This window comes from Corvus cornix, chromosome 11 (genome assembly GCF_000738735.6).
Source record: "Corvus cornix cornix isolate S_Up_H32 chromosome 11, ASM73873v5, whole genome shotgun sequence".
NCBI lineage: Eukaryota > Metazoa > Chordata > Aves > Passeriformes > Corvidae > Corvus > Corvus cornix.
In genome coordinates this window covers 8,657,331-8,682,715 of record NC_046341.1, presented here as the reverse complement: position 1 = coordinate 8,682,715, position 25,385 = coordinate 8,657,331, and the positions used below count along the sequence as shown (strand labels likewise).

The 25,385-nt window shown below is 45.3% G+C and overlaps 2 protein-coding genes across 5 annotated transcripts in view; both read right to left on the bottom strand.

Moving 5' to 3' along the window:
• Positions 1-12,133, bottom strand: part of PHAF1 (phagosome assembly factor 1) — a 37,523-nt gene extending 25,390 nt beyond the window's left edge. Inside the window, exons 1-4 of one of the 2 annotated variants that reach the window (XM_039558158.1) lie at positions 12,097-12,133; positions 11,588-11,715; positions 6,728-6,810; positions 2,828-2,911 (exon numbers count right to left, since the gene is read on the bottom strand). In XM_039558158.1, the coding sequence (XP_039414092.1) occupies positions 2,828-2,911; positions 6,728-6,810; positions 11,588-11,651 (231 nt within the window). In that variant the 5' untranslated portion in view covers positions 11,652-11,715; positions 12,097-12,133. Of the gene's footprint in view, positions 1-2,827; positions 2,912-6,727; positions 6,811-11,587; positions 11,857-12,096 lie in introns of those variants that run through there. The other variant, XR_002044862.2, reaches the window with a different exon arrangement.
• Positions 12,134-22,627: 10,494 nt separating this feature from the next.
• The window catches only part of CBFB (core-binding factor subunit beta), a 39,254-nt gene continuing 36,496 nt past the window's right edge, over positions 22,628-25,385 (bottom strand). For 2 of the 3 annotated variants that reach the window (XM_039558236.1, XM_039558235.1), the window contains exon 6: positions 22,628-24,931. In XM_039558236.1, the coding sequence (XP_039414170.1) occupies positions 24,909-24,931 (23 nt within the window). In that variant the 3' untranslated portion in view covers positions 22,628-24,908. The remainder of the gene's footprint in view (positions 24,932-25,385) is intronic. The other variant, XM_039558237.1, reaches the window with a different exon arrangement.

Genomic DNA, 25,385 nt, shown 5'->3' with positions numbered 1-25,385 from the left:
GAAGAATAGGCCAGAGCACTAGAAAAAAATTTATTTTCTAAATCACAGCAGCTACGCTGACAAAAGGATCAGTGTGATTCTATGTGCAGAGAACATAAACTGAGAAGACCAAGGACTGTTCAGTGATGGGTTTACTACACAGACAGAAGACAGTTGCCCTAAATGAGGAACAGCTGATGTTTCCTAATATTCCCTGTTTTGATAATTACTACTAAGACTTATAAAAATGTTCAGATGTGTATTACCAGCAATAACAGACCAATGCTGTGAAACCCAACTCTTTCTCCACCTCAGAGGGAGCACACATGAGAGACCTTGATGCTAAAATTCCTTCCAGAACCTGGTCCTGGATCTACCAATTCACATTAGCAACACCTCCTGCAATGTTTTGGCTACTGAAGGCAAGTCTTTCCCCCTTCTTCCTGAAAAAAGGGAGGAAACTTCTTAGGAATATTGCTGAGTTTATTCCTGCACCAGCTTCCTTAGAACTGTCAAGACTTTCCATCTTAGTAGCCTGTACTTCAATCTCTTTCACAGCCAAATTTACTAGCAAGTGTGTTTTAAAAAAAACAACACACTAAGACAAGAAAGCCCGCCTGATTTTTCCAGTTTTGCGCTGCTGAGCAACACTGAAAACACAGAGTCACACCATCTTAAAAACAGGCATTACTTACTTTACAGCTACAGTATCCTTTAACAAGTCCTGTTGCTCACTTCTGAACTGATCCCATCGAATTTCTTCTAGAAAGCTTTCTGAACACTTTTACAAGTATAAGTTTTCATAGCACTGTATGCATTTACACAGCTTGACTATTCATATTTCAAACAAACAGAAGTGTCACTAGACCACGGAACCACAACATAACAGAAGAGATTGTTTTTCCTGTACTTTTTTATTTTTGAAACAAACCTAAAAACACACACCAGAAGAGTTTGGGGTTTCTATTTTTTCTTTTAAACTAGTTTTTAAACACATTATGGAGAAAGGTGAGAAAAGCTCTTGCTTAGTTCTTAGCACGCTGGGTGTGACAAAATCAGACCCTCAGAAACTGGAGGTGAAGAGACAAGGTATACACTACTTACAGCACCTCAAAAACACTGCAGGATTGCAACATTTCCCAAAGAAGTCAGTAAGGAAGCCATGTACTAGAAATGATTATGCCAGTTTTGAGTTCAGTCTCCTTCAGAATTACATACAGTTGGAAAGATTTCATACAGCTGACAAAGAATTTTCAAGATACTCTCTTAAAAATTGTAAATGCACATACACAGTCTGAATAAATAAATTCAAAAACATGTCAAAACCAAGAATACCATTATTACAGAATGACTTCATGAACAGAAACTACCATAAGGCAATTACAAACAGAAATCTGGGAAAAGAAGTCTTCAGTTGTCCCACAGCTGAGCTCAATTTGAACTGAAAATTTTCCTCAAAATGTGTATTTTTATAATTAATATTAAAAAATTTTAGAAAAATACAAGCATACCATGGTGTTACAGGCTATTCTTAGAGAAATAAGTACTTCCAACAACTAATCTGGGTTGCTATTCAACAATTTCATATGTATGAAGTATACAAAGAGCTTAAGTTTCAGCTGATAGCACATGCTACTCTCCTACGGTAATTTTGGGGATAAAGCAATGGCTGAACTCTGGAGACTGATATTTTTCTTCTGGTTTTATTTTAGATGTGAGTAAAGGGCAGAGGGCTCCACCTACCACTCTTCCAAACCCTGGAAGTATGGATGTGAGCACCATATTCCAGACTTAACTAAACGATAAGCATTCAATTTTTTTAGTATCACATTTAACTCCACACTTCCACTCTCAAGTGTTATGCAACACAGCAGTTAGAGCAGTTCACTCTCACCCAATTAGCCAATCAACACCTAAACACTTCTGTCACAGTGAAATTTACACCCACCAGGTGAGAACCAGTGACAACTGTTCAGCACAGCTGGTCTGGCTGAAAGGATCACCCTGAATAACTAAGAAGTTACACACAGATATTTTAAAGGCTTCAGTTAAGAGGTTTTCAAAATTTTGTACTCATGTAGTCATACTTCTACAGTCCCACAGCTGCCCATTTTGTATGAATAAAAAATACCACTTCCATTACAAGACACCTTGCAAGGATAAATGCCACGGGAAGGTAGTGACCAGCCTGCCTTTTATTTTGCATCTTAACTACACTAAGCATCCTTGAGAGATGGAGATCAACTCCTGGTCACCTAAAAGCATAAAAGCAGAATTGAAGACATCAATTGCAGGAACCAAAACTCATCCAGAACAAACTGAAATCAGTGCAGGAGGCAGCTGCTCACAAGATGCGTGGACGTGGCTTTCTGGGGGGAATCACACACTCACAGCCACAAAAGTACTCTGCAAAGCTAACTTAAATGAAAACTATGAATAGGAGGGAGTTCAACTCCATAAATAAAATGGCAGCCCACATAAAGGAACAACCTGGGCATAAAACAACACTGTCTGGTTTCCATTAATGATGATCTGATTTCAAATCCAAGGCCTAGCTCTAGTAAGGGCCTCGTGCAGCTCCTGTGCACCTTGAGACAAGATGGGCAAGCGAGACCACACTGCACCATCACACTCCTGTGGCATTTGTACAGTCCCCAGAACAAAGGTAAGGTGTCTTACTTCCATAAACAAAGATTTAAATCCCACAGAAGAACTGCAGTTCAAAATCACAAGAGAGCACTTTATGTAAGACTAATTAAATGAGCCACATACTTATGCTCTGTTAAGTGTCAATACATCCCAGGGTTTTGGTTTGCAATGTCTGTTTGCAAGAGGGATGTTTTATTACCTTAAGTCTCTGATTGAAAGCATCAAACAGCAGTTTGATTCCATCCTGAGTCAGGTTAAGGATGAGGTCATGGCTAAGAGGTGACTGTAAAACAAAAAAAAGCTGTTAGGTTTTTAATTTCAAGACTTCTTTGTAAAGATAGGTATCACTGTAAAAGTATAAATTGGTTACTTTGGAAAAACAAAAGTGTCTCAGAAAACAATCATTTGTTCAATTAATAAGCATAACTAAAATATGTTTGGCCAAACCTCTCAACCACCTCTCAACCCCTTCAGTTTCCTTATGAAAAAAACCAGAAGTGCCTGTGTAATATCTGTGCCCTGCAAGAACTCCTACAAGGGTACTTTGTCCATTACTGTAAGTGGGGGAAAGAACAAAAAAACAAAACCAAAAAACTCGAAACAATGTAACTCCCAATCCCATTAAAAACAAACAAACCAACCAGAAACCAACAAAACCCCACCCCGAAAATTAACACTCCCAGTTTAGCATCAGAGACATCATCTAGGGACAGCCTCTGTTGCATTCTTGGTGCACAAAAATACCAAGTCTCACATCAGAACCAGGCATGTGCTTGACAAAAAGATGGCTTTCCACTTCAAAACTCAAACTGTCACAGTCTTTTTCAGGCCTCAAAAGGAAGGCTTCAGACTCTTATGTTGTGAATTTAGGTTTCCTTAGTTACTGTGAATCATAACAACTAAAGGCTTAATTTGCAGTCTGCTGGAGTCAATAGGAGACATTCCACTGGCTTTCCTGGTGTCTGCATAGGCTCTGCACCCTCTCAGTCTGCTGGGTCACTGGGGAAGCTGCTCTCTGCTCAACCAGTGCAATTCACACAGACACAGTCACTTGGCCCCAGTTCAGCTTTTTGATCATGTACCATCTAAAGCACATTTGCTTCAAAATGCTCTATCCCCCACAGCTGTCTCCTCAGAGGAGAAAAAAGGTTGAATGGCAGGCAGGCAGCAAGATTCATGGCCTAGAACTGCACCAGGCAGTTTCCTAGCAAAAGACAGAATAGGGATGGACAACTGGGGCAAAAAAAGGCTTCTGAAGTGGGCAGCCACACCATACAAGCCCTTTCATGAATTAAGCATAAGCCACCTTACTTTGCTCTACTGGGAGAAGCTCTGGGGTTTGACTGTCAGAAGTCCAATTCTCACCCTCAATTTTCTCACATCAGCACTGTCTTCTAGCCTTGACACTTTCTGAGCATTTTCACGTGCATGTCCCACCCCTTCCCAAACCATATACTGAAGTAATCAGATCCTAGACTTCACAACACTAGGTGAAAACAAGCCATGGGGCTTTCCATTCCCTGTGATGCAGATTTCCTGTTCCTCTGGATCACTGCAGTAGCTTTTCCTGAAGCTGGTTCAGTTTGAGCTCATCTTTCCTGAACACCAGTGATCTAGTGGGTAAACTGTCTCCTAAATGAAACTTTCACAACATTTCACACAGTGGCATCAATACCTCACTCTTGCTGACAAATTTTATGGTTCTGTATAGAACTGAAGCAGCACTGCAACAGAACTATAAGCTTGAGATAAAAAGATCTAATGTTGATCCTGACAGTCTTTTTCTAATCCCTTATAAATCTCATTTAGAAAGGCTACAGATAGAGCAAAAAAAACTTGTAATCTTGCATTCAAACACACCAGCAGAGCTGTTCTGCTATGGGATATGCTCTGCATTTCACTGGTTTCTAAACAAAGTTTTCATGAGGTTATTCCAAAATTAATGAGAGCATTACAAGTACTTTTGAGTGGGTGGAAAAAAACCCCCAAACATCTGAGGAAAAGCCTGATAATTAGTACAGCAAATAACTTCTGGTTTATGCTAGCTTATTTTCTAATACATGGAAAGATTCAAGGGCACAAATTTAGTTCATGTGACTTTTAATACACAAAATAGAACCTCAAGTATGAAAGATGATGCCAAGAAGCAACAGGAGAGTTCTTCCTGAAGGAAGCACCACAGATGTGCAGTTATATTGCTAATCTACATAAAGATGCAGGAAAAACTGTTATCACTGAACAATCCCATCAACCAAAATCCAGAGGAAGAAGCTTAGGAAAACAAAGGCAATTAGTATCCCACTTAAACTGACCAAAAAGGAGTTAAAATTCTTTTATTCACAGAAAAGGATTCATCAAGCTTTTTTTGGCACAATTTAGGCATCCCATTTATGTCAAGTTAAAGAGAGCACCGTGGGCAGATCTAATTGCATTTAATTGCCATATAAATTTTTGAAAGGAAATACTCACTGCTGGAGTTCCAGGATCAGAAATTCAGTGCTTTAGACGCAACAGCTTTAAATAACATTTGATCACTGTGCTCAAAGGCATTCTTTTACAAGGCAAAGAGGAAAAACATGAAGGCTGTTCAGGTACAGTTTAGCTAGATAGAAGTTGTGCATGGCAAAGTAAATTTTAAAGCTTTGAATCTTCTAAGAGCTGAGTTCTTTGTGCCCAGCTGCTAATGAAATGCATGGCACTCTGCATGAGGGTGAGGACAGAGCCAGACAGTCAAATGCAGGCCCTGAGCGGTGTGTGAAAAAGAATATCAGGCACTGAATTGCAATAATATACAGAAAAAAAATATAACCAGTAGAACTATTCCAGAAAGTTGAGAACTACTATTTTGTTACACTATGCAGATGCTAAAACATCTTTATATTTATTACATTTTGGGAAAACAAAAAACCCAAACCACTAAACCTGTCTTTGGCAGACAGAAGTTCAGTGTACACAGTCAAGAACAATGTAACTTCCCAAGAGGTGTAAGAAACCACCTCTGCTTGCTAGCACCGAACCATTAATCCTTCCATAATTGTACAATCTGACTGGAACAGGAATCTCATCATTTATCTAAACAACCCTAGAAATAATTCAAATGCACTGTGGTGCACTAAAAACCTCCAAAGAATACAAAAACAAGGAATATGTTCACTGCCAGACGGATGCTCCCATGCATTAATCACAAGGAGCCAGATTTGCAATTCATAAAACCCATAAATCCACATAAAGTGAAACAAAAAAAAGGATAATTCATTTAATAACATGAAATATGTATCCAGCACTGAACACCAGAGTCAAGGTTGTTCTTAGCCATTCAGTATTCACTGCAAATGCACAAGGCCTGAATCCTTGTTTTGATACAAACTGACATTGTACAGACTACGCCTTTTTCCTGAAGGAGAGAGCTGTAATTTGCAACATATGAATATCATCCTCTTATTAACATGCATTGCACATAAAACATCTGGAAAGTCACAATCCTCCTTCGTCCTACCTCCCCTTACATTTCCATCAGAATAACACATTTTACTTGATCTAGCAGAAGGGTTTTGCTTCTAGTCCCCTTCTTGATGGAAGTCAAACATCAGGAACATGATGCTGCTTTATGAAGAATTATTAAAACATCTACAGCTGGTTTAAATCACTGCATCTACTTTCTGCAGACAATATTGCAGATGCAGAGAAAAGGTATGGAAGGTTTTTCATGGGATTCATCACCACTGGACCAAACACAAAAGCAGAAAGTAATGAGTGATTCAGTTCTTTAAACTGCAGCAACACTTCAAAATTATGAAGTAAATAGACTAGAATTAAACTGTCCAGCTAATTACATAACATTTCACTTCTTAAAGGAAAAACTATGCCACTCCTCCACTGCATTTACAAAACTGACAGCTGTTAAATCACTGCACTGCTATGCTGAGGATTATTACATCTGACATGAAATTTATAAAAGCTACATCTCTGATGTGGTGGCAATAATTTGGTGTAATTCAATTTCAAATAGCCCTGCAATTCATACAATACGTACATTAGCACAAAGCATGTCTTAATTCACCATGAGGTGCACTTCCTGCCCAGCCAATGCACTACTCACCTGCTCACTGTAGAGAACCTGGACGTTTTTGATAATGCGACAGTGTTTCTGAAGAATTGCTACAGCCTGAGCCAACGGCATTCCTGGAAATAAAAACAGGTGCATTTCTTCAGTGCAGAGAGCAGCTAACGGAGATTTTTAACAGCAAGGTTACACATGAGGTAACCAAACCACCATCAGCAAACACTGAGTTACAACAGAAAGGTATGTGGTCAACAAACAAGCCGACTTAACTCATGGTATCAGCACAGACCTGGTGTTTGGAAACAGAACAGTCATTGTTTGTCTACCAGTTGTTAGGCACAGATGAAAAAAGTATCTCTAGACACAAAATTAAACAGCAAAGTTCAGGCAGAAAAAGCAAAGAGCTTGCCAGAGCCTGGGCACAAAATTTTCTGCTTTTTGGGGTCTACAATCCAATAACTGATAACACAGCCCATATCAAACTCCACTAGAGCTGGCTAGAGCACTCCTCTACACATTCAATAGGCTCCTGAAATACTTTTTATGGCACACACTTTTATTAACCTTGATAAAGTACTGGGTATCCATACCAGACAGATACAAATAATAACATAGAGCAATGATTCTCCTTAGACCTAACAGGCCACATTAACTGCTGATATGGCTGTATTTATGTCAAGGAAGAAATTTTATCTTCTCAGTTTACAGACAAGATATACATACTAAAAAATTTGGTTCAATTGAGGCAAAACACTTACAGCCATTCAGCCTCTCATACAATTTCAAGGGCTTTTTTTTTCTTTCCTCAATGTATATCTTATCTTTACAACTATAAATTTTTGAAAGCAGAATGGAACAGCTGATTCTGCAGAAAAAATAGCACCACACCATCCCATCATTTATCACACTAAAAACCTTCGTTGCCTTTCCAAGTGAAACGTGATCACATTCCTGGATTCAAAGCACGCATTTACAAAGCAGGGTTATGAGCTCATAATTGTGAAGTTTTATTTTCATACTAATTGCTGCAAGTCAATTTAGATCAGTTATCTGACACTTTATTTCCATTCCTTGCCCTGTCCTTTTCTATTTCTAGTTTTTAAATGTTAAGAAAGTTGCCTTGATTAGGGAAAATTTACCTCTACACTTTTAATACATTCAAAACTTTTACTTACTAGCTACACCTCTCAAACTCAGACAGTATGTCATGTTTCAAAGCACCTTTTAGACATTATCTACAGTATCGAAGTGAGAAAACTCTCTCCCTTTCCATTTATAACTATTTATAACATACACATCTAGCTCACCATGGGTACTGCTTTAAAGTAATACTACCATAACACTAAAAAAAACCCCAAAAACATCATTCTCTTTGTCGTGTCCATATAGTGCAGCTTTGCTGAAATGATGAAATTAAGTTTTGGTGATGTACAGATTAGAACTACAATGATTCAATTTGCAAATACCATATACAAGTGTCTGCAAAACTGGTTTTCACCTCATCCCACAATCTTGGGGACAATTTGGTTTGCAGCTAGAAATTATACATCAGTAGATGATATTAAGTCAAAAAGAAGAATTATTATTTTAATAACAGTAATGAAATTAAAATGCAGAGCCACATAATAAAGCAGCACTGTTTCCTATTATCTAGGAAGTAGCAGTTGCCTTGTAGTCCAGGCAGCTGAGTTTGAAGATGACAGTTATTATGTATTAATATTTTCAAAATGGAACAGAAACATAAATGGCAGCAAGGAGCTATGATCAAAGATGCTGCTGTAAAAATTCCACATTTCTTAACCTAGTAAAAGGTATGAATCCAGAAAAAGAAGTAAGGTTGACTGAAGAGTATAAAACCCATGTCGTCAGTCAGCATTCATGAAAGACTTGCAGAGCTAAGACCATGAGCTCATTTAAAAAATAAACCAGTGGCACAGGCTGAAGCCCAGCCAGCACAGCTGACAGGGTCCATACTGACGGTGCCAGCAGCCCATGAGGATTCAGTAAAAAAGCACCTGGTTCAAGTAGTGCAGAAACACCGAGTTCAGGCTGTAGTTCGATGCAAACTGATGCAATCTCGAGCTGGTAAGTGTGCAAACAGATGGCTCATGTGACTCTCTTACTCACAGCTTTCTCAGGCTGCAAGCAAATGGACATGGACTGACTTGGTCCAGTTTTCAGCAACTGAGAATCAAGCAGATTTGGCCATGCAGCTGCTTAGCAAAGCTACAGCGAGCAACTCAAATTCTCCAAGAACAGTTTACAGGACCCAAAATGTGTTGAACAGCCAGTATCCTCCCTTTGCCTCCATTTGCAGAAAGTCAAAGGAGGAATAAAAAAATTGATTCTTTTTCTTCAGTCTTCTCACACACAACATCCCCTTTTTCCTCAACATTCGTCAGCCTTTGCAGTCAAAGAGGAAAACAAAGAATTCTTTTTCCTTTGCTCATCAGTCAGGGGGAATGGGGAAGCAAACATGGTTTCCAGCACATCAGACAGTCAACCAAACTGAGCCATGGCAGTAATGCCCACAAAGACCAGTGCTAGGGCTCTTCTATCACAGATCTTTCCCTTTTCTAAATGCTGGATTGATACAAGCGGCACAAGACAGTTAGTTCTCTCACATACACTGGTCAGGAACATCATGGCTTGAAGCATCAGCCTATGCTAAGACTGTGTGTCTTGAAGGGATGAGGGTAGAGCAGTGAATAAAGATTAAGAGAAAAATACAAGAAAAATCTAAGATGAATCATAACGCATTAAATAAAGGTAAGTGAAACTCAGTAGGAAAAGAAAGTATAAAGTGCCAGAGAAATGCAAGTGTGCCTTAGAAATTATACATCTCAAGCACTAACAATACAGCTATAGGCACTACAGAACAAGTATTTAATTGTTCTCCTTTAAAACAGCAGGAATGTAGCCCAAGAGGTGCAGTGGCACAGGTATCTAAACTCAGTCTCGGTTAAATTTTTTTTGCTCTAGTCACACAGTGAGTCAACACTGGAGCCAGAAACAGAATCCAAAAAGTCATGTACAAAATTTTCCTGGCATTTCCCCTCAGTCATCTCCATTGTGGGCACAGTACTGGAAGCCAGAGTCAGCAGCAGTTCAGGAATACTGCCATTAGTTCTGCTAAGAGCAGAGCTAAACAAATAATGAGTAGAACACTGCTGGCAGCAAGAGTCCCATTTACACCAGCACTACCAGCCCCGCTGCCACGAACACAGCTGAACCAGCTTTGTCAGCAGGGACAATCTTCACACAACATCGCTGGTGCAGGACAAAGTTAAGTATCCTAATACCTAGTCAGCCTCTCTGCACCAGCAGGTCATGCTAATTATATATTAGACACATCACATGGTGGCTATGTTTACTCCAAGAAATACAGCTGAGTTTCCTCCCTCTCACATCTATGCGTGTGTGTGTGTGCACATAGACAGAGACACTAAAATTTTAACCATGAGACTGCATTAACAGGCTTTCCTTGGGAAAAGGAAAAACATTTTCTCTTTCCTTTTTTTGTTTTGATAAGGAGAATGGAGGGAAGCCAGTTCTCTGTATTTGAAGACTGTCAGGATATGCAGTTGGAGATTGATTTTCCCCAGGTAACACAGGCACTAAAGGATGGCAGAAGGTCACACAAAGCCGAGAGCACAGAACATTTAGGGTACAAGGATTTCACCAAGATTTCAAACAGTTGGACCTGAGGTGCTATAATTAGCCTCCAAAAGCCATTTAGCCTTGTCTGTAACCACCAAGCTGTACTTGACTGAAGTCACAGCAGCATAAACAGCCCTTTGTGTTTGATTGGTTTCATATTAATTACTCCACAGCACAGCACCACTCCTTTGGTCCAACCCTAGTTCAGGGCAACTGTGTAACAGTGTCTTCAAGAAACAGTCTGTCCCCTCTGTTCCTTTTAAGGAACAGTCTGTCTTGTCACAGGTGACAAGAGCAGCAGCCCAAGTGTAACTCAAGTTCAGGCAGACACAGCTGACACACAGAGCCTTGTTTACATTTGCCCAACTCCTATGACCATTAACTTTACACAGAGCTACAGCAATGATGGGATAGGGAGATAAAGAGTCCGACACTGATATGTCACACAGCCACTCAGAAAAGGTGACACCTACGGTATTTTCTGAAAGTTTTAAGGACTACCAATATCTGCTTGAAAATACAGGTCACCCAAAGAATCCACACCATCTCATTTCAACTGCACATTTAAGTGTCCTGCCGGAGCACCAGCCAAATTTGCATCAGCTGGGGGAAAGTTCTCGCTCATCACAGTAAGCAGAGCAATAACTGGTAGGGAAGGACTACTCAGCGAGATGAAAAATACAAATGATTAGGGGGAAAAACACTTGTTATCTAACCCTGAGAAGGTATCTCCAAAGTTAACTTTCTCCACTATTTCACAGCCCAACAGCAACAAAAAGAACTTGTGAAATTCGATTCATGTTTATGAAGGGTTTGTACAGAAAAGCACAGCATTTATAGTAAGTATCAGTGCATAGCTGAAGCTGCCAATATCACCTGACACACATTCAGGTGACAATCACCACATTCATGCTTCCTCTTTTAGGAGTTATTTAAAAGAATGACTAGTCTTAGGTGGCAAGACAAAAGAAAGCAAACGAGCACATGAAAGCACACAAGCAGATAAAGCACAAGCTAGCACGCAAAAGCTAAAGATGAAACTATAAACTACAAAGGAATCCTTAAAGCTCGTACTTTAGTATTTTTAGCGACAGAGAAGGGTGAGCTTTGGCTCTCGCTCCCTTTCTCTCTCCAACTCCCCGAAAGCGCTGGGAGAATCCTTATGGACGCCGGATGCCGAGAGGACCCGCATCGCCCCCACTCACGCACAGGGCCGGGGGGAAGGAACACACTTACCTAAGGTGAACTCCCATTGCTCGTTCCCCAGAGACCGCTCGGGCACCACCTCCAGATCTAGCATTGGCTCAGGTAGCGCGGAGGCCGCGGGCTCGCACGGCGGGTCACCGGGTCGCTGCGCCGGACCCCTGCGGGAGGGACGCGGAGGGAAGCGGGAGGGAAGCTCGCAGCCCGAGCCCGGCCCCGCCACCGCCCCCTGAGGGGACTCGCCGCCCCCAGCCCCGGGGCAGCGCGGGTCACAGCGGGGCCCCGCACCGGGCTGCGAAGGGGGAGGCGCGGGCTCCGCCGCTACAGCAACCAACCGGCCGCCCCTCCCCGCCCCGCGGCCCGCCGCCCGCGCCCCCGCCCGCTCGCCCCGCCCGGTCCCGGAGCGCGGCGGCCGCGGCCCGCCGGGGCAGGGGGAGCGGCTGCGGCCCCGCCGCTCGTCCCGGCGGCCGGGCCGGCCCCGTCCTGAGGGGCCCCGGGGGGGCTCCGAACCCCCCTCCGCGCCCGCCTGGGCCGCGACTCACCTCACTTGCGGCTGCTGAAAAAAGTGCTTTTGCAGCTGTCGTCAGGCGCCACCGCGCGGGGGCGGGGCAAGGGGCGGGGCCGGGGAGGTGCGCCCCGCCCCCCGGCCGCGGGCGAGGGGGGAAGGCGTCGGCTTGGGGAGGGGGAGATCGAGGGTTCGAGTTCCGCCCCGGCTTCGCCGCCAGTGAGGATCCGACCTAGGGCAGCAGCCCCGGTTACATCCGACACGAGTACCTCGGGATTCAGAACAAAATAACCAACCCAAACCACAGCCCAGGTGCATCCAGTTTGTCCAGTTGAAAGGCCAGAGTGCAGGAAAGAGGAGTTAAGGAGAAATTAGTCAGTGGCACGAGCAAAGTTACCGGAATGAACTCGGGAATGACTCAGTAAGGAAGAAAGGAGTAACGAGGTCATTGGCTTTGCAGTGTTGTCTGAGCAAACAGGGGCGCTGCCACCCCGGAGTTCTGACCCTAGGAAAGCCCACATTTCCCTTGGGACAGGGCTCGCCGCGCAGGAACCTGCTTTGGTCACACCCAAAGACCCCGGGTGCCAGAAACACCCACAGAGCTGGGGAGGAAACTGAGCTCTCCCAGTATGCCAGGATGTGCCACCACCTGGGACAACCCACATCAGACCAGCCTTCGTTTTTATGGTGGAAACTTGATCCAAGATGAAAGGCACCAGGTCAAGCATTGCCCAAATAAGCAGAGAACTAAAAGAGGAAAACTAAGGATATGGACCCATGCCATGCTCACACAAAGTGACACCTCGCTGGGGTAGGGCTGCACAAGTGATGGAAATTCAAGAGGGTGCAGACGGTGTGGAAGCAGCTGTAACTCCTTCTGCTGGCAGGTTGAGGCTCCAGGAGGGGCAGAGAGTGGGGGGGAGATGCATTTTTTCCATATTTATTTGAGAGTGGTAGCAGAAAAGTGTCTCCTTGGGTAATACCCATCTTCTGTCTCCTCTCCTCCACTGCATCCCTCCGGGTGGAGACCCCACACCCCATCCCTGTGCCACCATGTCCCAGCAAGGTCTGCAGCAGGGCAACCCCATCACATGGAATGTCCCACAGCAGGACAGAAAACATCGGTAAAGTACAGACAGCCCAACACAGAAATTTAGGGGTTGAACATTTTTTAAAAAAATAGTCGAACGTAATTTCAGCTAGGTTTGCACTGCAGCTCCTTCCCACAGGCAGAGCAAGCCATCGCTGGCAGGGGGAATCAAAGCATTAAAAAGAAATCCCAGTCACGTTTGGGAGCAGGACCTCGGCCAGGCTCTGCTCTGAACACCACACTTCTCAGCATCTCTCTTCAGGTCACAGAGCTGTCAAAGCAGGTGAGATTTTAATGTATATGGTGTGGAGCAAGCCCCAGGGAAATTAGTTTTCCCTTGAAGTCAGCTGCATGTTGCTCTATTTATTATTCATGCCTTGCTTGCTTTTGTTTTTTTAATCCAGGCATGGTGACATCTTAATATGCTGAAAAGCACAGAGGTGCTGCCAATGTTTCCCCTTCACTCCAGCCCTCTGACATATCTTTATTGGCTCAAAAACAGAAATTAGCCTTTCCTCTCTGGGGAGCAGGGGCTAATCCTTAGGAGCCACTTGGCTCTCTCCAGCTCACTATAGAGGTATGAAATATATATACTTGTATATATACAGTATTTATATATAAATTCATATACTTTTAAGCTGGTCCATGGCACATGCAGCCCTCAGGTTGAGGTCCTGGGTAGAAAACAGGTGGGTGCAGATCAACTGGGCTTTGCAGAAACCCTTCTCCACCTCATTTCTGTGTTTGGTGATGCCCTTGGAATGCTCAGTGCTGCACACTGGGGGATGCAACAGTCTGGGCTTTCATTAAAGAAGATTCAGCATCCTTTTCAAGAGAGTACCACAAGTACAAGCTGAATTCACCAAGGAGAATAAAGGCCAAGTACACTTGCAGAAAAAAAATTATTTCTGAGTGTGCCTCTCCCCTGCCACCCATTTTCATGCATCAACCCAAATCCCACACTAAGTGGAGAAAGGCTGGGTGCTGCCAGGTCTGGGGGTTTGTTCTTTAAAACACTCACCAGTGCATTGACAAGGGGCTGTCACCTCATCCCCGAGCTTCAAATACAGCCCTGATGTTACCGGGACGGCAGAGCTCAGTTGCCATGGGCAGTAAAGGGCGGTGGCACCCTACAGGGCTGGGTGTTTTCTGGTCAACTGCAGTGACTGTCCAGGGTGAGGGGGGAAGTCCCAGGCAGGAGCACAGATGAACAATAAATCCCGGCTGGCTGAAAATCCCATCATCCCTCCCTGAAGGAGGACAAGTGCAAGCTGAGGTGGAGCACCTCCTTGCACCCATGCCCACCACGGAGCTCAAGCCTCCTCCTTTCCTGGGCGCAGGAAATCTCCCCCCATGCACCTAGGGCATCCTGCCTGGATTTCCAGACCAGCTGGTTCCCTTTCAGACCACATTCCTCATTCTATCAGCCAAGACAAGTAAAGAAGAAACCAAATCCCAAGTCACAGAAGGCAGAACCCCCCCCCCAAGTCTGTGTTCATGGCTGCTGTCTGGCTGTACCACCAAAGGAGAGCAGCTCCAGGGTTGCTTTGAGCCTCTGGTTTCAGTAGCAGTGGGAGTGGGTGGTTTGCACAGGTGATCACCAGCTCCAGAGAGAAGCTAGAAACTCCCAGCCAGGGTCGGCCCCATCTCTGCTGGACACATCCCTCCTGCCTTGCTCCTGTCTCCTGGAGAACCTCTCCCAGCTGGAAATCCAGCTGCAAGCGGGGTTAGGTAATTATTTTTTTGCACAGCTGAGCCAGCAGTTAGAAAATTCCCATTATGAAAATTCCCAGTTATGAAAATTCCCAATTATGAAAATTCCCAGATCCCCCAACACGTCTTCTTCCCCAAACCCATCAAGCACCCGTGAGCTGCTCATGGACACAGGGATGTTTTCCCCCTTGGACACAGGGGCTGGGAGCAGCTGGTATCCACAGGGGTGCTGGGATGGAGGTTCTTTGTGTGTCCCCACCACAGAGCCAGACTGCCAAAGGTCCAAGTGGGGACCAATGCGGGCAGCTGAAATCACACCCCCCAGAGTGACTGGAGGAGCCCCCTGAGCTCCCCAGTGACTCCAGGCAGGGTGGCACTTTTAAGGCAGATTGGGCAAAGCACCATCATTTTGGCAACTCCTCATGACAGCCAAAATTTAAATTTTGAAAGAATAAAATTACCCTTCTCACTCTCCAGATTATGGAGCACTTCTTGGAAAATTCAGCCCCAGGGCTCAGGAAGCAATGCACAGCTTTCTGAAAATCATAATCAATTTTTAAAGCCTGGCTCAGTTGTTAACCTTTCTGACTGAAAGAATGGCAGTGGGTGCATCCATCGGAGACAGCTTCCTCTACCAAAGCCTTACAATGCTATCACATTTTGGGGTGAGATCAGCAGCTGTGGGAGATTAATGGATTTTTACCGAAATTTTCTAAAATTTTTCTTTTTTTTTTACTTAATTTTTTTACAAATTCCGCGCATCTGCGGGGAGATGTTCGCTGAGAAGAGCTGGGCTTTTCAATCCAGTCGGTTAAAAGAAAGCGGAAAATTGCAAAAGTCACCAGGAGGGACCAAAACTCCCCGGGGCTCGCAGGCGTGGGATGCAGCCGTGCGCAGAGCGAAGGAGAGCTGCCCTCTCCCGATCGGATTCAAGAGCAGCACAGATCGGGTCTGTAAGGAAATCTGCCCTGTGGCTGCTCGTACAAATGGCTTGGAAGCAGACACCAGCCTTGGCAGCACTGATTCAGTCGGAGGAAAGCTATTTGCTATAAAGCTCTGAAGTTGCTCTGATTTTTTTGGAGGTGCGTTTCCTGCTGCGGGGCTCTGGGTTGCCACTTAGGAATGGATCCAAACAGCGTTGGTAGCTCCAGGAGGGAACCTTGCACTCTGAAAGGGGGGGTTATCCCACCTCTTCAGGGGTTTTTATCCCGCAACCAAGGGTTTCGGGTCCCACCGAGTTGGGCAGTGCCGCATCGGTGCCAGGCTGGGGGTCCCCGGGCGAGCAGGGTCTGGCAGTACCGAACACGGAGCTTCCCAGGGGAGACCCCTGGCTGCGTTTTTCCCTGGCTCAGCACTTCTCCCCTCCTCGCCTGCGCTGAGCATGTCCTGCCCTGCCCTGCCCTGCCCTGCCCTGCCCTGCCCTGCCCTGCCGGGATGGTTTTCAGTCGCCCTGAAACCCGCTGGAGCGGCGGCCAAGGCTAACACGGGCAGGATGTGCAGCATCAGCACCCCAGCGTGGTGCGAGGAGCTGCCTCGTGGGGCAGTGCCTTTTTCCACCGGCCGGCTGCCTGCACACACTCCAGCCTGTCCTGAGTCTTGTCCAGAGCTTCCCTGGGCTGGGGTTCACATGCTCCTGGGCAGCATCCTCCTCCCTGCTGGGTGTGCTGGACTGACGGCTGTGCAGCCCATCGACTATAAAGATTTTGGAGGTGGTTCTGTGCTTGGCCAGGGGTAGGAAGGTGGTGTATGCTTGTTATGGGCTGCGGGGAGCAGGGCAAGGCTACACCTCGTCCTCAGTCAGAACACGGTGGTCACCAGCATCACTTCTCACATCCCAGATTTGGGCTTCCGGCAGCTGCAAAAGCTCCCCTGCATTTTTTGCACCGTGCTTGGTATCTGGAGATGGGCAGAAACGGGAGGCTCCCAGCGCTCAGCGCGGATGCTGCTGAGATGGTCCCTAAACACTGAGCAGGCAGAGGCACAGCCGGCACAGCCCTGCCCCACCACACAGGGCATTTCACAGGGCTGGGGCGAGGGCAGGGGCTGAGGAGGAGGGCCGGATGGATGGGCATGGAGCATTCCCGGGAAGGAAGGGGAGCAGCAGTAAAAGCTGGCCGTGGGAGGGGCTGCTCACCACAAGGCAGCAGCTCCCCTGCATCGCCCCAGGGCAGCGCTCCCCGCCCGTCGGCCGGCACGCTTTAAGTGCATTTCACAGAACTCCAGATATATTTTCAAATCTCTGATTCGTGCAGGGCTAGATCTAAACTGGCTTCGCCTTCATTAGAAACAGATGCGCTGGTTTCTCCTTCTGCCTCGGGGTGGTTTAGCCCGGGAGGCGCTGCCAGGCGTGGGCAGGGTGCGAAGCCCAGCTCGCCGCGGTGCCGGGCAGGGAGCCGGGATGCGGCAGGGCAGGGGCAGCGGCACAGGGGATGGTCACCCGCTCCTTCCCGGATCAGTCAGCACGGAGCCAGCGGCGTCAGCAGCTGGTGCGAGGGACCATCTGTCCTTCCAGGAGCCGCTGGCCACTGCATCCTGCCTTCTGCTGCTGCCCAGCCAGGCACTTGGGGTTTTTAATCGTGTGTTGAGAACTGGTGGGAAAATTCACCCTGGGGGGTGTGTGGGCACAGGGATTCTATAAAAATAAAGTAATTTAAAGCACAGGTTTTATTAAAAAAAAAAAAAGATTTGCGGATTCTGCAGAATCCCCAAAACCCCTGCTGCAAGGGTTTGTGGACCCAGGAGTGCTGCACACATGGCAGGGCTTTCACCTGGGCTCAGTTTCACTTCCAGAGATGTTTCCAAAAGGGACATTTGAGTGTCACAGGTGACGATGAGGAAGGGCCATGGGGCATGGTATGAGAAGGAGGGAGAGGGGTCAGCCCCCTACACCAGCCTGCTCCAGCCCTGGTGCTTGGGGTTTCATCATTTAAAGGGAGATGAGCCAGAGCTGCTGGGGCCTTCTCAGAGCCCCTGAAGATCTCTGACTGCCCATTTTGTCACTGATTTCTGGTGAATGAGCACCTTGGGGGTGACTTGAATCTTACTCATGGGCTGTGGTTAAAATCAGCAACAGAGATGCTCTTTGAGCCTCGCTCCCAATGCAGTGCCCTGTGGTCCTGCTGGCACATCCTGCCCCTGATGTAGAGATCTGGATGTTGAGAGGGTGTGAAGGAGCTGGTGATGGGGCACCTTGTTGGGGTTGGTGGTTTCAGAAAGTCACGCACCCCACGGGACCACCAGCACCAGGTCCCAGCAGTCATACACCAGACATGCTCTGCAGAGAAGAACTGAAAGCAGAACCAAAAAGAGGATCTGTCCTCTCATCTGTGTGGGAGCATTCACCAAGTGGCTCTGGGCTGGGGCTGTTGCTGCCCAGAAAGTGATTGGGGCTTCCTCAGCAGCAGCTCTGACCCGAGCAGAAGGCAATTACTGGGCAGCTCAGAACAGCCTGTGCATGCAACTCTGCCTATCCCTCCCTTCCCTCCTTGCCCTGGCCCCCAGACCTCAAACACAGCCAGAACAAATGACCTGAAAGGTTCCCTGCCCATAGCAAGGGGGCTGGACTGAATGCTCTCTAAGATTCCTTCCAGCCCTGAGCATTTATGACTCTATGACCTGCAGCTGGATCACAGCAAGTTCTCATGCAGGGCTGACCATCCCCAGCTATCCTCCTACTCCTGGGCTGCTGCAGCTGTGGCCACAGGCTCCTGCTCCATGGACAGGCTACCCAGGCATCTGCAGGCTGGTGACAAGTCACAGGCAGCAGCCAGAGGGTAGACTGGGGCAACTGGGGAAGGCCAGTGAGGAGCTGGATGGTGCTGGAAGGGGATTGCAGTGTCTCACCTCTAGAGCACTGCAGTGCTGCCCTGTGCAGGGGCCATCGGGGAGCAGGGGCTGGAGCGCTGTGAAGGACAGGACTGCTCAGCTCTTGGTGGGGTGGGAGGGGACCTGGTGCTTCCTCTGGGTAGCCAGCACATTGTTCTGGGAAGTGAGATACTTGGCAGCCTTCCTGGCGCTGAGGTGATGGCCAGTCTGGTGTTTCTGGGTAGAGCTGCCTCTTTACTAAGGATTGCCTTCTGATAAGAATTGTTCCCCCCACGGCTTTGTTTGCAATCCAGCAGCAAACCCACATTCCCTCCACCAACATCTCTGCTCTCCTCCAAGCTTAGAGCTCCCGGGGTTTCATCAGGAGGCCACTCTGCCCATGCAGCTCCATGCATTTAGAAACAGGGGTTGGAGAGAAACCCTTGCCATAGGAGAAGGCTGCAGAAGCAGTGAGGTGTCCATGTTTGAGGGCAGTTTCAACATGCAGATGGGCAGGATTTTAGAAGAGGCATCTCACGTACTGCAGAAGAGAAACCCACAGCTGTACATCGAACTCCACTGACCTCTCCTGCCCCACATCCTCCAAGAGCTGAGAACAGCACCAAGACTGAACAGAACACAACCCACAAGTTGTATTGTAAAGTTATAATGAACGAGTCAACCACAGAAGCCAGGAACGAGCCTGGGCAGTTCACTCAATTCTTCTGCCCACCGACTGCAACCGAAGGCCCAACCCCCTTGAGGAATGTGAGCAGCAAGTGCCTCTGAGCAGGGACGTTGTCCCTGGCTGGCACTGCTCACCCTGGGGTGAGCGCCTCTCACAGCTCAGAGCCACCTCCTGAAAAGCTTGCTTGTTTCTCTATTGATTAGAAGTCGCTGGGTTTTTGTAAGGTATGAATAACAAAAGCTGAAAGAGTTGGGCATGCATGTGGGAAAGGCTCAGAGCAACAGACTCTCTCAGCAAGCCAGTGGATAACAGCTGGAAAAGCCAGGAGCTTTCAGGTGTAAACTTTGTTCCACCTCTAGAAGGTCTTTTCTCTTTTCAAGTTAAACCCAACACCTGCTCCAGGGAAGAAAGAAGATTGAAAAGGGGGAAAGGTGGCAAAGCCACCGGTTCCTATGAAAAGCAGAGAATCACAGCCTGTGGAACAAGAGGAAGTGGAGCACCGGGAAAACCCATGTCCTCCAAGACCCCATCATCAAGTCAACAGGGTGAAAAACAGTGTTACACGTCAGAAGAGTTGTGGGAAGCAACAAAGACTTGGCAGAAATCTCACCAGCTGTGATAAACTGTGGACCAGGCTCAGTAAAAGGCACAAAACTGAGCAAGAAGCATTCTGGTTTCCCACTCCTTTCCCCATCTTTCCTCAGCCATCCGCTGTGCCAGGTGACAGCACCAGAGAGGCAGCACTCAGCTCTTCTGTGCCACTTTTCCCCCCTCTCACTCCTGAGCTTTAAGAAATGAGCCCAAGGCAATTCTGAAAATTCACTTATCTCAACCTGTAATTGAGAAACCTATTTAATAGTTACTTAAACCCGGAGCAGCTCTGAGCATGCAGCAGTTGATGAATATGCATAGCCTAGGATTTGCATTTGGTGGCAGTGTGAAGACAGGATGTCAAGCAAATGAGCTATGAGAAATGTTGCCCATGCAAATGTTCACTCTGCTCTAACTTCTCACTGCAATTCCCATCCTTGAAGCCATTTCTGTCATTCTCTTATTTGCATTGGAAATGTAGTAACAAAATAATGCAACTTCATAGAAATTGGTCCTATTTCTGTGCAGACAGGATGGATTCCTTAATACATCTATGACAGAGGGGAGTCCTGAACTAACAGCAAACAAAGGAATATACACAAGTCCTGCCAAGATCATCCCAGGCCATGCAGTTCTAGAGTTCTCTGAAACCACATCTTCATCAAACTTCCCAGCCCTTACCTGAGCAAGGCTTGTTATTAGACAAACCATCATAGATCTGCAGGAACAGAAAAGCTGCTGTTTTCACTCACAGTTCATTTTCTCTGTTTTCTGCTTTCAGAAGGGGACCATGAGCTCAGGACAGCTGCTGTCTCCCTCAAGAGAAACTAGGAAACCTGCTCATCCAGGTTTTGAGGACTTCAGTAAGGGGACTAAACTTTGAGAACCCCACCTGCACTGCAATGCTGCATCCAGCTCTGGGGTCCCTAACAACCAAAGGACATGGACCTGCTGGAGCAAGTCCAGAGGAGACCACAAAGAAGCTCTGAGGGCTGGAGCACCTCTCCTATGTAGACAGGAGTTGTTCAGCCTGGAGAAGGCTCCAGGGAGACTTTGGAGCCCTCCCAGTAACCAAAGAGGCTGGAGAGGGACTTTGGACAGGGGCATGGACTGACAGGACAAGGGGAAATGCCTTCAAACTGAGAGAGGAGAGCTTTAAATTAGGTATCAGGAAGAAATTCTTCCCTGTGAGGGTGGTGAGGCACTGGCACAGGTTGCCCAGAGAAGCTGTGGATGCCCCACCCCTGGAAGCATTCAAGACCCAAGTTGGACGGGGCTCTGAGCAACCTGGTCTAGTGGGAGGTTGGAACCAGATGAGCTTTAAGCTCCCTTTCAACCCAAACCATTTTAGAATTCTGAGAAACAGTTAATGCTCTGTATTCTCTTGGCTTAAGAAAAGGTCATGTAAGAGCAGGAGGTTAAAAAACACAGCTGGAAGTGACCATACCTCACCTGCTGTGGTTGGGCTCCAGGTCACTGACATCCTTCTCAATTCCAATAAGCTCCAGTATTTCCAGTGGTCTTTCACTCCCACATCAAGGACAGCCATCCCTAAGTCATGCTAGTTAAGGCACTGGATTGTAACACTTAAAATTATTTTCTGCTGTATGTGCCTCATGCAGGGAGACCTACAGGTTCCCTTTGCTACTCACACACCTGAGAGGTAAATTCCTCTGTCCTTTAAAGCCTTCAGCCAAGAAAAGGCTGTACAAGTACTGTACTCATCCACTTGTGATGTACCTTGGGCAGAAAAGTGAACCCTTCCACAAGCTTGCAGGTAAATGGACAAATTACCTAATGGGTTTATGAACAGCTGTTTACAGATGCCTTTTAAAACTCTGCCTGGACAGCAGAGCCTGCAGCAGCTGACAGACACCATCTACCCTCAGAACAGAAGCAGAGCAACAGTTTGTCATTTATGTCTCTTTTAAAAACTACCTCCCTTCAAACTGAACACCTCCAGGAAAGCCACATGTCACAGCACTGCTGCTTTTCTTAGGTGCTCTCTGGTCTGTTCACAGATTGTAAAAGTCTAAAATAAGGTTACACGTTGTCCTTTTGCATGTAAACATTCCCAAAGCATGCTGCAGCTCTCCAGTTATGAAGCGAGCAGATCTCTGCCTGATTTCAGTACCTAACCACTGTCATTCAGTCAGTGTTAACTATTTGAAGTTATATCACCTAAAATTTTAGCAGCTTCAGAAGGTTTTAGGTGTAGTATATGACATTCATATTTTCCCCACAGAACTTTACCACATTTCCCCATTTCCTGAACTTACACATGCAATTCCCCTGGTTCCCCCCTCGCCCAAAGCAGCACAATTAACAAGGTTTGGCGGCTGCTCTCACAACGTGCCCACAAAGGCTCTGTAACTGCACACAGCTCATTGCTCAGGGCCCCTGGAGCAGATCCATGCTTTCAGAGTAAGCAGGGCATATCAGGTGTAAGAAACACTTGTTTTAGGTGTTTTAGGGCAGCAAAATCCATATTTTCCCCAGTGCAGACCCTTTTATTAAAGGCTCCTTCCAGACAGCGGCTGAACACAGCGAAGGAGAGGGGTCAGTTAGATAAGTGACCACTGGATGTCACCAGTGCTTTAGCCACGGACATCAAGGCAGCCTTGCATCTAAACAAAATATGTCAGCAGGGACTGCCAAGGAATCAAATAAACTTACAGCACCTCGTTTTCACTACACAGAAGTTTATTATGAAAGTTAAACATACAACACAAAAAGTAGCAAAAGCAATCCTGTAGCTTAAGGCAACTCTTACAGGAGATGAATTCAAGAAAGATGATGCAACTTCAGTTTAAATAGAAATTATGAAAAATATCAAATTGCATCAATAACTTAAAATGCACTTTAAAAAGTCTGCACTAACCAGCAGAGGGTAAGGGCTGTGATCTTAATGCCAGCATTAAGATATGGAAAGCAGCAGAATGCTAAATGATGATAGGGAAAGTTCAGTATTTACACAGAGATAGCAACGTTAATATCTGATAGCGTCATTTCCTGTGTACTTATGGTTTAAAACCACTGTCTGAAACGTTAGGAAAACATTTTAAAATAAATCTTCAGGCTATTCCATCAAAAATACACAGATGGCAGAGAAGATCCAAGGCTAGGGATGCGTGCGGATGCATGCGTGTGTCCCTTAAATAACTCTTTGCAGAAACACTTTAGAAAAATTATTTCTTTGGGGGAAGAAGAGCAAGAAGAATATGTGGCCACAGAGTGAAAAAGATTATCTTTCAGGTGAATCACATTTAAATTGAAGTATCAAAATATTTCTATTTGATGACATTCTCACAGTTTACAGTTAATGATATTTTTAAGTGAATGTTAAATATTCATATTATTAACATACAAAGATTCTCCTTCACATTGACATCTGCTTACATTTTTGCAAGACCTCTTTTGCATCAATTGTTTTGCCATTAATGAGGAATGTATAATTGTCTTAATTATAGAATTTAATGAAGACTTAGCTGTTCTAACCATATAGAGTTTCTACCTTTCAAATAATTCTTAAAATACTGAATTCAGATCCCATATTTTAAAAAGGTATTTAAGTGACATTTTAATCAATCAGGCTGTACAGGAAGCACCACATTTTAACAAAGCCAAATGACATTACATTCCCAATCAATTTTCTTCAAATATTGGATGCAATGAAAACTTTGGAGCAAGTCCATTCACCATCACCCCAAATAAAACAAGATTAATTCATACATTAATTCATCCCAAATCTTACCCTGTTAGAAAATGCAATATATACTGCAACATAGTCTTAATTTGCATAAGATTTAATAGAAGGGGCCTATGTGCAGTACAAGACTCCTGCACACAAGCTCATCTCAGCTTTTCACCATTCAGCACAACTTTACAAAAAGCCCAAGATATAAAATATACTTAAAGCAGTTATCTTAAACATGATTTAATATATATCACCTTGGCAGCTGATCACTTTTGTTCCCAGTTTAAACACTGTTGAATCTGATTGTGGAGTTGCAGTATCCCTTTGAAGAACTAGTTAAAAAAAAATCCCTGAATAAAACAGAAGCCAGCCTGCGACTTCCTCTGAGTTTCAGTAAAGCACTATATACAGGGTATAACAGCCACCAAACTCACTTGGTACAGAATAAAATCTAAGACAGATAATGGGGCAGAATGCATTAATGCATGAAAATATACATTTTAAGATTTTTATCATTTAAAAAGTGGAACCAATGAATTGTTAGCAGTTAAAAGAATACTGCAACTGTAACATTTACAAACCCACAAAGTTTGAAAACTGATTCCAACAGCTCTGATTCACTGGGTTTAGCTTGGAAATAATGCAAAATAATGTCAGCAGTTTTAAGAAGGTCTTGCAAATTTAGAAAAAAGAAAACTGAAAGAAAGGTAAAAATGCTTATCTAAAATAAAGCAGGAGCACAATAAGGACAGTCAAAATTCCAAAAGCCCATATTAAAAAATTAAGCTTGGAATGCATTGGCTTCCAGCAGTTAACAAAAAAAAAAAAACAAAAAACAAAAAACAAAAAAACAAAACAAAGTTGTTCTAAATCTGTAATATCTTGACCTCTTTTTAAGTGACAATTTTTATTACAGTTGAGAAAAATGGTTTTATAGCTGCATAAGTTTCCATTTCACTAAAATAGTGCCAACAAAAATAAGTTTGCATAGAAAAACAAAATTTCAAATTGCCACTGGCTACATGCTTAAAATGGGAAATGCAGGTATTGTAACATAAACATAGTGCAAACCATGGCAGTTCGTGGTGACTTCGACTGCCCCAGGTCAGGAAACAGACCATAATATACCCAGTTATCACAGTTTCTGGTCTTTTATTCAATCCTTTGCCAAGTAGAAGCAATGCATGTGTGCAGACCCGTGGGATGCCTGCTGCCGCTGATTAACGTAGTTTGAGATCATCGCCGCTCCCCAGGTTAGATCCAGGACTAGGGTCTTGCTGTCTTCTTGCCTGCATTAACAAACACACACTGAGGATAAGCAACCAGGAAATTATCAGTTATTTCATTCACTATGTTAACACGACTAAGACCATAACCAATTTAAGGCAGAAACTTTACAACTCAAGCAGTAAGCAAAGCATTAATTTTTAACATCAAAATCATTCTTTTGCCCTCGATTCGGTTCATTCCCCGTAGCAACTGAGCTCTCAGAGGAGGGCTGTGGGCCTGGCAGCCGAGCACTGCCCTGTCCCTGAGGGGCTCAGAGTCTGCTGTGCCTCCCCACCCAGCCTGGAGCTCCCAGCAGGGACTGTGCTCGTGCCCACACATGTGCACACTCACAGTGCCAGGTTCTAAACATGGCTTTAGCAATCAGCAGGGGACTCCCACAGTAGTTAGGTAACAATTTTGTGTCTTTTCTTCCAAAAATAATGTTCTTTCCTGTGAAATTCCTTTCTGTTAGCC